Here is an 11,930-nt window from a genome sequence, read left to right on the forward strand (position 1 = left end):
TTGTTAAGGTCCGTGTAATCCACATACATACGCCAAGCATCGTTCTTCTTAAGCACTAGCACCCGGTTAGCCAACCATTCAGGGTGAAAAACTTCAACAATAAACCCAACCGCCAAGAGCCGGGCCACTTCTTCACCAATGGACTTGCGCCTTTCTTCATTAAAACGACAAAGGAATTGCTTGACCGACTTAAACTTCGAATCAATATTAAGAGTGTGCTCAGCGAGTTCTCTCGGTACACCTGGCATGTAAGAGGGCTTCCATGCAAAGATGTCCCAGTTCTCAAGGATGAACTTGATGAGCGCGCTTTCCTATTTCGGATCCATGTTGGCACTGATGATGAGCTGCTTGGATGAATCGCCAGGAACGAAGTCAACCGGTTTAGTATCATCTGCCGACTTAAACTTCAACAGCGGGTCCTGCTCTGTAGTTGGCTTCTTCAAGGGGGTCATATCTGCTGGGTCAACATTATCTTTATAGAACTTCAACTCCTCTGTTGCACAAGCTGACTCAGCATAGGCAACATCGCCCTCTTCGTACTCCAAAACTATCTTTCTATTTCCATGCATCATGACTCAACATAACAAGGCCGTGCCATAAATTTAGCTTAAGCCGACCATCCAAACAGGGCGTGATAAGGGCTCTTGATCTTGACCACTTCAAAAGTTAATTGTTCAGCCCTGTAGTCATACTCATTACCAAAAACCACCTCCAAGGTTATCTTGACCACTGGATATGCCGACTTACCGGGCACCACCCCATGAAAAACTGTAGAGGATTGCTTAAGATCTTTGTTAGTCAAATTCATACGGAGAAAAGTATTATAATAGAGGATATTGATGCTGCTGCCTCCATCCATGAGCACTTTAGTGAACTTGTATTCTCCGACCTAAGGTGCCACCACCAAAGCCAGCTGACCCGGATTATCAAACCGGGGCGGGTGATCTTCGCGGCTCCGTATAATGGGCTGCTCTGACCATCGTAAATATCGGGGAACCACCGGCTCAACCGCGTTCACCGCCCGTTTGTGAATCTTCTGATCCCGCTTGCACAAACTCGTGGTAAACACATGATATTGTCCACTATTTAGCTGCTTCAGATGACTCTGATAACCAGACTGTTGCTGTTGGTGATGATTACCTTGATTAGATTGCTGGTTATAATCGCCTTGATTACCTTGACCCCAAAATCTAGAGCTTGAGCCGCCACCTCCAAAGCCGGATCCTGACCCGCCGTGCGGGCCCTGGTTACCCTGATAAAAACTGGAATTTCTACATTCCCTCATAATGAAGCAATCTTTCCAGAGATGAGTGGCCGACTTATCTTGAGTACCATGCTTTGGGCAAGGCTGGTTCATCATCGCCTTAAGATTGAATTTTGGCCCACCAAGTCGGGGTGCTGACGACTTTCCCTTACGCTTATCATTATTACTCTGAGCCGTCTCGATAATGTCGGTGCATGTGTCCGGCTCAGGTTCTGACTCGCCGATCTTGCCGATGAAGACATGGATTCCGCCGAAGGGGACCCGGTACCCGTATCCGATTGAATCGGCCTCGGGACCCCATCCCATGTCGTTGATGTAGATTTGTCGCGGCGACTCTTGGTCATCCGGCCCACGGCGTATCCCTTGATCCCTGAGAAGCTGCCCTTCAAGAACTCGAAAACACCGTGCTCTGGCCCCACGGTGGGCGCCAACTGTCGTGGATTTAACACGAAGATGCCCTAGCGAAAGGACTTAGTTGTGGAGCCATCGCAGCTAGGTTAGCTTAAAGGGGTTAAACAAGACAAAGGACACAAAGAGTTTACCCAGGTTCGGCCCCTCTCAATGAGGTAAAAGCCTACTCCTGCTTTCGATTGTATTGCTTGTGTTTCGATTACCAGGGAGCGAATACGCTTGACCTAATACTCGATCAATTTTTTTCCGAGTTAACCCACCGCCGGGTCACCCTTTATATACAGGTTGATGCCCAGCGGCTTACAAAGTCCCGGCCGGCTCACACAAGCATGACCAGCTCGGTTTCCAACTAAACTTGCCTTACAATACAAGTTAAACATACGGCGGTTCATCTTTCTAGGCCTTGAGTCACCTCCGAGCCTTGGGCCTTCAACCAGCCTGATTCACGAACCACCAGCTTCATGCTTAAGTCGCCAATGATATGATGTGCCCCCTCCTGGGCGGGTCATACCCAACAGAATCCCCACTTTTCTTTCGAGAAGCCAGTTTTTGACTGATGAGCAAGAGTCGAGGAGTTTCGAGAAGCCAGTTTTCTACCATGTTTTTTGTTTGACTAGGTATTCCTAACCACTAGTGAAACACGTCGCGTTGCTAGGAAGAAACGCTCGATGCGGCGAATAGTCCTTCCCCCGCGATTGCGCACTTCCCGAGATAGCACCGCGCCTCGTTCCGCGTCTTCTACTCGCGGCAGGCAATTAATTCGAGGAGCGTGTCGCGCTTATCCAACGCTCCCCCCGCAAACGCCGCCTGGTCAAACCAATTAATCGCCGCACGCGGAGATAAGCACCGTGACGGAGAGATAAGCACGAAGAACAAATGCGCGTTCAATCGGAATACACGTGAAAATACGTGGTTTTGTTTTTCTAATAATAATACATATATATATATATACATGGTGTACTTGTATTTTGATGATTTCATCAAATTAATAAGCCATAAAGAGCATATTTTGATGATAAAAAAAAGGTGCACTTGTATATTTTGATGATTTCAATCAATTTAATAAGCCATAAAGAGCATATATAGGGTATTTCGATATGGTAAAGTAAAGCAGAGCAAATCGCCGTCCCCCGTCCGTATTTATTCCTTCCTGGCGAGACCGCAACCCAACCCAACCCACCCGTCCATCCGCCCGCCCGCCCGCCGGCCCAGCTATATAAAGCCGGGCGCGGAGGAGCGAGGGGGAGGAAGGGTTTTGGAACTGAGGCCGCCGTTGCGTCGCGTTGCGTGGGAGCCAGAGAGAGAGAGAGAGAGACAGAGCCGACTGAAGCCGCCGCAGCAGCGCGCAGCCGAAACCGAAGCCAGCCAGCCTCCCTCCACCGCCGCCCCCGCGCCCGCGCCTCGCGTCTCCCGGTCCCGAGGGGCTTGCTGGTCGGCGGCCGCGGCGGCGGAGGAGGGGATCCCGGCGGCGAGGATGAGCGGCGGCGGCGGCGGCGCGGGGGGCGGAGGGAAGGGGGCCGCGGCCGTGGGGCCCGTCCCGCAGGCCTCGAGGAAGCTCGTGCAGAGCCTCAAGGAGATCGTCAACCGCCCGGACGCCGAGATCTACGCCGCGCTGCGCGAGTGCTCCATGGACCCCGACGAGGCCGTCAGCCGCCTCCTCTCCCAAGGTCCGCCCGCCCCCTCCCCCTCCCCCTCCCCCGCGCGCCCGTGATTCCGCGCCTGTTTCGCCGCCCCTCCGCGTGCGGGCGGGCTCCCCCCTCGATGCGCGATTGGAGGGCGGGTCCTCGCCGCTAGGGTTCTTAAGAGGTTCTGGCCGATGCGGAGTGATTCGTCAGTCCTTGCAGCCGCGGCCGCGCCCCGTGCGGGCCGTGTCCCCTACCGACTAGCTGGAACCAGATGAGCCCGTTCGGTTTCCCTTTTGGGCTTCCTGCGGATTACTGGCGACATAGCTGTCCATCAGGTTATAGGTTGACTTAGGAGTTGCGTTGGTCTCGTTCAAATCACGGCCTGCTTCTACATTTTTAGGGTTCCTGTTTAGACCACCTGCTGAATGCAATTAATGGCCAGCGCTTCCCGTTTTGGGTTAGAGGAGGGTAGGCTGATTCTGTTTGTTTTCTGTTGTTCGTCCTTTTGTTTTGTTATTATGTTGTATATGGGGAGGGAAATCGAGGAGCATGGGTCTTCGGTTTAAAGGGGATAACTGGTATCTTTGATGTGGGCCGATTTAGCAACGAGATTGCAAAAAAGGTGCTCTGATAGATATGGCTCCTGGGCTGGAGGCATTTAGATTGGGAAAATAGATGGATGCTTGTCATGGTGGCCAAACTTTGAAAAGTGAAAACACTTCTGATCTGCTTGTTTTTATCAGGTTTGCTTGTCTGAAATCGGTTAAGTGTTGCTATATCGATTGGGAAATGGTCATTTTCGTTATACCTCTATTGTACAGCAGGAGGAAAAGTGGCACAGTCAGATTTGCTACTTTTGTAAACTTGAGTAGCTTGTGTGCTTATCTTAGAGAAGGTATTTTGATGTTTTCTTTGTGGAGAAAGCATTCCATGCGCGCTCCTTTGATTACTATAATTTCTGTTTGCCTCTGTATACATTAAAGTTGTTCCAGAGAAGCATTCCATGCATATATTTTATAAGTTTTTTGCTCTTCTCCCCTTGGTTGATGGTTGCTTAGCTTGATCTTCTATAATTTGGCAGATGAGATGTTCTCTGTGAACACCATTTGCCTCCCTATAATGTGCTGTTGCTTACTTTATGAGGGTTAGTGAATGGATAAGGAGTGGGACCTGTAATTGTATGATCTCTTAGGCCGCGCTTGGGATTGGTGTAATCTATTGCGGAGGTGTTTAACTTATGCCTGTATCTTAACTGCCACTGAGTGATTTTCAGCTGGAAACAAAACGACGGGGCGAGACCAAATACGGCCTTATGTGTGGATGTGAAGGTCGTAAAATACATTTGAACTTACCTGGCATGGTCGGAATGGTGTGATTTTGGAATTAATGATTACACTGTCTCTTGGTTAGAGTTTAAGTGAGTACTTGTGTACACATATAGTTTGTGAATGTAGACATGATTTCAATTCCTGCCATGCAATTTTTTTTCTTCTCATTTCCTACATTTGCTTTGCATTTTATCATCTTAGATTCTACTCACCAGCTTACATTACCTTTATGTGGTGGTAACCATAGATTATGCCACTTAGCTACCAGTTGAAGTAGTGTAAATATCTCAATATCTCATGTACCACTGTTTTTTTTACAGATACCTTTCAAGAGGTAAAGAGCAAGCGTGACAAGAAAAAAGAGGTCAGTCAACCATGTTCCTCAAATATATGTGCCCTGTATTCGTTAAGTGTTCAATTTGTCTCATAACTGGTGATCGGGTTTTACCTGGGTTGCCAATGAATTGTATCTAACCTTTTTCTCCTGATTGTACTTCATCACCATGAACATCCAAGTACCCATACATAATATACTTTGTCAATTCCAAAGTTATTTTGCTCTGTTTGATTTTTCTGCCAATAGTTAGCATGTTGAGTTATTCCTTTGGTTCTTGTTTCAAAATACAAGCAGTGATGGAAATAACAGATAGGTATGTGTGTTTTTGTAGGTTAAAGAGACTCCCGAGCCAAGGTCTCGAGCGGCAAATAATGCTACCAGTCGAGGTGTAAGAGGTGGTCCAGATCGAGGTGGGCGAAACAACTCTGCTTACAACAGCTCCATTGGTAATAGAAAAAACACCATCTGTATCTTTGAGGCTGTTCTTGTTTATAATTCTTTTTTCACCATTTACTTTTGCTTTTAAAAAAATCAGATAACATGACCTCAAGGTCATCCGTCTCAGGATCTGGTATGCAATCAACCAATTCCACCCAGAAGCAAACAGTTCAAAGGTAAGGACCTTCGCTTCTTACCTGAAGGGCAACTGCTCAGCCTGCTTTTTTAGTAAGCGCAACTTATGATTAGAAATCTATTGTGCCTTTGTGCAACCCTCATCTGTTGTCCCCTGAGGTGCATTGCAACTATTGATGCCCCTGCGTCAAACATTTGTAAAAACCGCATGAGTTATACTAACAATTATTTTGTTAGAAGATTGGAACACACAATAGTTCTTCTGTCATGTATAGTGATAAAGGGGCAGCCATCTTAGAGGTACAATGTTGTTTTAATAAGAAAGAACAAGCCTAGAAATGGAGATCGATCAGCATACTTCTAAGTTGACATATAAGGGGCATTTTGTATCCATCAATTGATCAAGCAATGAACGATCAGTTTGGTTTATCAGTCTATTCATCCCTGCCTATCTTAATGGTTGTAGTTGTGTGTTTTCTCCAGTTTTCTGGCTGAGGAGAATTATTCGATTCCATTAAAAAAATGCAGTGTTGTTAAATCTGAGTCAAACAATGCGCTCATCTCAGTATCATGCAAATTGTCAGATGTATTGGTGATTTCAGATAGTTTTCTTTTCACCTGTTCTGATATACATGTTCTGTTTTGTCTGTTGTAGTTCCTCCGTGAACAAAAATCTGGTTGCTGATGCACCATCGGTACCACCACAAACATCATCTGGGTTTCAGCATGGCTGGTCTGGGACGCCAGGTCAGTTGTCAATGGCTGATATTGTGAAAATGGGTGGCAGGCCACAGGCTCAGGGGAAGCCTTCTACCAAGACTGTGGTCACAGCGGACAAAGGATATGCCGGACAATACCCATCTTTGCCCACCACTGTAAACCAGAATGCAAAACAATCTGCGAGCACAGTTGCACCAACAGAGCTTGACCAAGGGTTACCTTCTGCGCAAGATTCTGTTCTGGTTAAGGACCACAGTCACACAGCTGCTGATAACAAGCAGAAATATGATAATGATTGGTCTCCACAAGATGACCCGCCAGCAGGGAATCAATCCTCCCTCCCTGAGACATCTGGGGACCCATCATTATTTGAGGCACCATTACATCCATCGACGCATGTTGCTGATGCGGTTTACTTGCATGAAAATTCTTATTTGGATGATAACATCTCTGCTGCAATGAGATCAGGAAATGCTTCTGAGAGACACTTGGATCACTATGGAGGGAATTCTGAATATAATGATGGATTATTGCAGAACTCGAGTACCTATCTGGCTCAGACGCATTCTCACATAGAGGACCAAGGTGAGTGCTAAACTAAGTTCAAAGTATCTAGTTCTTTGCTGGTTATACTTTTGAGGTCCAACATTTGTTTTCGAAACATCCATGCATTATCGTTCGATGTGAGGATCTTGTATATCTTTTGTGAACTTAAATGCTTTGAATAGGATCATCGTTTATGAATTATTGTTTTGACATCTCATTAACAGATAATGTGTGCGTATCCAGTATTCTTGCTTAATCAGAACCGTTGTAAAATTGTTTGAGCTATATTTTTTATATGGCAGAATAATCTAACCTTTCTAGAGATGAAAGACAAATTTCTTTGTCCAGTTGATGCAATTATTATCAACTTTTATGTTAGTCTGCCTGTATGCATCTGTGTTGGAAAGGTACTAGCAACATATACGGATGACTTCAGATGACTATTATCACTTGGTGCTATTTTTTTAAATAGACATCTTAACACATATTTTAAACAACCCAGAAAGCACACTGTCCATTCCTGTCTGCATAAACTTTGGACTGACAATTTTGAAAAAAATAGATTGCCACAGCAGATTGAAAGAAGCCAGATAGTATGTTTCTTTCTGAATATACTTCAGACTGGCATGTTCAGTTCCTCCTGTTTTGCTGAATAGTGAATATACTTCAGACTGGCATGTTCAGTGCTTCTGGTTTTGTATCATGATTTGCTTCACATGTTGTGCATAACAAATATATTTGTGAACCCTTTTTCGACTGGTTGGTTGGTTTTTGTTCTGGAAGTTGCAAAAGTTCTTTTTTTGCACACGACCTGCACATGAGTATATATTTTCTCTCTTGTTCTGTATGGTTTTGCATCCCATGTTCTGATTATGGAATTTTTTTGCAGCTGAGGAGTCCAATGCTGATGTATCAGCAGCAGCAAACTTCCAGGGTCTGAGCCTACATGATGAAGAGCTAGCTGCCACAAAGTTTGCCGAAGATAACCCAGCAGTTATAATTCCGGACCATCTGCAAGTTGCCAACACAGGCTGTGCCGGATTGAGCTTTGGCAGTTTCGGATCTGGTGCATTTTCTGGGCTCCTCCCACCGCCAAAGAGCACTGAAAACAATGTGGAGTTGCCTATTGTGGAGGAATCTGAACCTATAGATCATACAGATACGAGGTTAAGCGTTTTCCTCCTTTATTTTGCTGGACAGGTCACATCTTGTGAACTTGTGACATGACTGGAATGACCTTTTCTTGCAGGGATCAAGATTTCTACGAAATTCCTCCGAATTCGCCACCAAACGAGAACCTTGAGGAAATTATGGGAGCTAACACTGAGAATCTTGATGTACCTTCTGTTCAACAGCCTGATGTCCTGAGACAAGAAATACTGGATGATCCTTCAGGTGTTCAATATAATCTGCCATCAGTCTCGAGCCACGCGTATGCGAACCCAGCACAGCCAAATGCAATGGATGCCATGCAAGGAAGTAACCAAGCGCACACTCTTTCACACCTGTCAAGCTTGCTGGTACAGTGTCCCCCTTTCTCATCTTTCTAGTGAAATAACACCTTTTCATGTCTCCCGCATCTATGTGCTTATTGCATCTGGAAGATAACAACTCAACTTAGCAACTCAAGGCTTCTCCCAAAAATAGTAATACACATACCTGGATTTGAATTCAGCCTGTAGGTGCCTACACAGCACATATAGGAAAGCCAGATTGCACTTCCATATGGTTCTGTATGTAGTCATCACATGTTAAATACACTTACCTTGTCCTGTTCAGGCTAGTGTTTTAGTTTCCTTGATGAAACGAGTCTCACTTGTGCATGGTTTGTTAAATACTTGTCCCCGTAATTCACAACTGCCAACAGATATAGCCTGCATACCTGTATATGTAGGCATAATATAATGCATCAAAATTGATACAAATTTTGGACTATCATCTGAAGTAATAGCCAGATTGTGAGTAGGCATCAGAACATTGATGGTTTCAATGTAATGTTGCAGTCGTTACTAATGTACCACATGACAAATTGTGGGGCTGTTGAACATCTTATTGCAGATTATTTAGGTCAAGTATAACAGTAATTTGCTGGTGAACATGATTGGTTCTTTTAGGCATCCAACACTAATACATTTGGCTGTGTTTTATTTTCAGAAGTAGCTCATTGCTCCTTTTTCTTACTACAGTATCTTCAGAAAAAAAACCCGTATGAGCCCTCTTGATTATGCCACTTTTTTAGCCTTTGATGTTTTGTGTTACCCTTTTCCATGGTTATGACTTATGGCTGACAATGGGAGATCCAAAGAGATGTCTATTTTGGAAGGAACCAACTGATGCTAAGTATCTTAAAATGGTGCAATAACTTGCATTGGAATAGTTATTCTGCCTAGATCATGTTTTTTATACAAATCTTGGAAGTCTTAAAAAGACTGACTGAAATTTTCTGGATTTTCCATGCCTTGTTCCAATTGATGATAAACTTCTTTGCTGAAGAGGATTATGATGAATTTATCATCTTCTGCATGCTTATCTATTTATTCCAGCCTGTATAACTTTGGCATAATCTTTTACAAATGTTTTCTCCAGCAATCAAATACGTTACAACAACACAACCTGTTGGGCTCTAATATGGCACCTCTTCGGGACTTGGACTTCGGTTTATCACCTTTGTTGGCAGCACAAGCACAATCAATGGGAGCAAGATATAACTCAGCTGCACCAACTACTACTGGCATGCAGGAGGTAAAAAACTTTGAATCCATTTATCTTTCCGTGCTTCATTTGGATTCCTATTTCACAGAGTCAGTTTGGAAGCTACAAAAAGCACACCATTCTTTATTGTATGTGTAAACTTGAATTATGTATGTAGGTGTGCTAGCGTTGAGAAAAAAATTCCTTTTCATGTGAGATCGTTCAGCTGCATACAGTATACTCCGAACTTTCCTTGTTAGCCCTATCTTCACTATTATAAGATGTTTTGGATATTTTAATAATATATGAACTTCATACGTACTGAAATGAGACTAAAATATATCCGATTTAAGTTGGAATATCTTATAAAAGTGAACGGAGGGAGTAATTTTTATGTGGGGTTGGTAATTTTCTAACTTAATCGTTGAATATTATTGACATCATGGTGCTGATAATTTGTTGTTGCATATGTTGCTTTGTCTGACTTTCCTTTCCTTGACGTTTGCAGCCAATGAAGCCAGGAGTTTTCTCGAACACTCAATCCACACAAAATCTTCCGAGTACCAGCATTCAGATGGCCCCCTCTCTTCCTCAGCAATTAGTCCATCCTTACTCACAGCCCACTTTACCTATTGCACCTTTCGCAAATATGATTGGCGCAAATATGATTGGCTATAATCCATACTTGGCACAAAACTACCCTGCTTACCTGCCGTCAACCGCCTTCCAGCAAGCTTACTCGAGTAATGGACAGTTCCATCAGTCTGCCGCTGCTGTACCAGGAGCTGGCATGAAGTACTCGATGCCACAATACAAGAACAACATGTCAGCCGCAAACTTACAACAACAACAACAACCTTCGTCGGTTATATCTGGTTATGCAGGCTTTGGTAGCTCAAGTAACCTTCCAGGAAATTTTGCCCTCAACCAGAATGCTGCCCCTCCGTCGGCTAATCTTGGGTTTGATGAAGCACTGAGCGCTCAGTACAAAGAGGCCAATCAATACATGGCTCTCCAGCAGCAGGTAACCATTGTTGAGCAACCCTTGGTGTATATTTCAGAATTTTGTGTTGATTGCTGTTTACTTGGTAGAGAATAGTGTTTGATTTTGTTCTTCTTGTCAGGGCGACAACTCTGCGATGTGGCTTCATGGGGCTGGTTCAAGAACCGCGTCAGCAATTCCTCCTACCCAGTTCTATGGCTACCAGGGACAGAGCCAGCAGCAGGGCGCCTTCCGGCAGGCGCAGCAGCCCCAGCAGCCTTCTCAATACGGGGGCCATGGATACCCGGCGTTCTACCATTCCCAGGGCGGCGGCATGGCGCAGGAGCACCACCCCCAGAACCCGGCCGACGGAGCCCTGAATGGCTACCAGGCGGCGCAGCAGCAGCAGCAGCAGCAGCAGCAGCAGCAGCAGCAGCCATCTCACCAGAGCTGGCAGCAGCACGCCAACTACTGAGCCCCCCCGCACTCTTGTTGTGGTGCTGGCTCACTGTGGCGGGACTCGCTGCGGAGTAAAGCAGCTCAGAGTAGCTGAGCTTGTGGCTCGCTGAGGAGAGGCAGAGCGTTTTAACGTGTTGCGTGTGTCATGTCGGTGTTGTCGGACTGATGTTTGTTTTTCGGTCGAGTTATATGCGCGGAGCACAACAGTCTTGTAACTCTTTGGAGACATAGTTTACCTAACAGGTGCCTTTTTCTGATGATTTCTCAAAGTTTCGTCTTGCTTTACCTTTTAGCTGTTGAAGTGTTCTTTCCGTCAGTATGCCTATTGTTTTTCCTTTTTCTTTTCCAACTCTGGTTTTACGAGATTTTTACCCATGTTGGACACACCCTCGTTCTTCCGCCTTTGTCAAAGGCCGGGGCGTGTGCAGAGCACAGCTGCGCAGGTGTTTGCTATCCACTGTTGGGGTGGTGGTGAAGACGGCCTGTTGCCGTTGCTCAACACGCGCCATCGCTTATTGACCTGTTGGGGTGGTGGTGAAGACGGCCCCTTCCATCCGGCCGGGGTTCTCTACCCAATACCGACGCTTCTGGTCGTCCTCGGAGATCCCATTCCCAGTCTCCCAGCCGGACATGAGGGGAGTGAGAGTGCCCGGCTATATTTCATCCGTACCGAGGCGATCGCTAGATGGACTTATCCCAATCTTTTTTCTATGACCTGTTTTTAAAACAGAAAGATATAATATATCGACAAAATAGTGGATGGTTAGTGGGTCTGTGGTATCCCCAGCCCACCAGAGTTCAAATCCTATTACAAGAACATGATCAATCTCATACATCACATATATTTCATCCATCACATCCTTTTTTGCCATATCATATCACACGGCATATGCTGCAAAAACAAGTTAGACGTCCTCTAATTGTTGTTGCAAGTTTTTACGTGGCTGCTATAGGTTTGTAGCAAGAATGTTTCTTACCTACGCCAAAAACCACA

At 45.3% G+C, this 11,930-nt stretch overlaps 1 protein-coding gene across 1 annotated transcript; it reads left to right on the forward strand.

Annotated features, from left to right (window-relative positions):
* The first annotated feature begins 3,134 nt into the window (after nucleotides 1-3,134).
* Nucleotides 3,135-11,221, forward strand: LOC119349605. Its single transcript, XM_037617661.1, has 10 exons — nucleotides 3,135-3,342; nucleotides 4,949-4,992; nucleotides 5,297-5,411; nucleotides 5,501-5,579; nucleotides 6,194-6,843; nucleotides 7,694-7,970; nucleotides 8,054-8,324; nucleotides 9,391-9,546; nucleotides 10,004-10,519; nucleotides 10,620-11,221. Exons 1-10 carry the CDS (start codon nucleotides 3,150-3,152, stop codon nucleotides 10,950-10,952), a joined length of 2,634 nt encoding a protein of 877 aa, XP_037473558.1. The 5' UTR covers nucleotides 3,135-3,149; the 3' UTR covers nucleotides 10,953-11,221.
* The last annotated feature ends 709 nt before the right edge of the window (nucleotides 11,222-11,930 follow it).

This window comes from Triticum dicoccoides, chromosome 1B (genome assembly GCF_002162155.2).
Source record: "Triticum dicoccoides isolate Atlit2015 ecotype Zavitan chromosome 1B, WEW_v2.0, whole genome shotgun sequence".
Taxonomy (NCBI): Eukaryota; Viridiplantae; Streptophyta; class Magnoliopsida; order Poales; family Poaceae; genus Triticum; species Triticum dicoccoides.

Bases quoted from the DNA above. Each gene is read 5' to 3' on its own strand.
- LOC119349605 (XM_037617661.1), top strand. From the start codon at position 3,150: ATGAGCGGCGGCGGCGGCGGCGCGGGGGGCGGAGGGAAGGGGGCCGCG. The intron at 5,412-5,500 runs GTAATAGAAAAA...TAAAAAAATCAG, and splicing joins TGCTTACAACAGCTCCATTG to ATAACATGACCTCAAGGTCA. The intron at 10,520-10,619 runs GTAACCATTGTT...TCTTCTTGTCAG, and splicing joins ACATGGCTCTCCAGCAGCAG to GGCGACAACTCTGCGATGTG.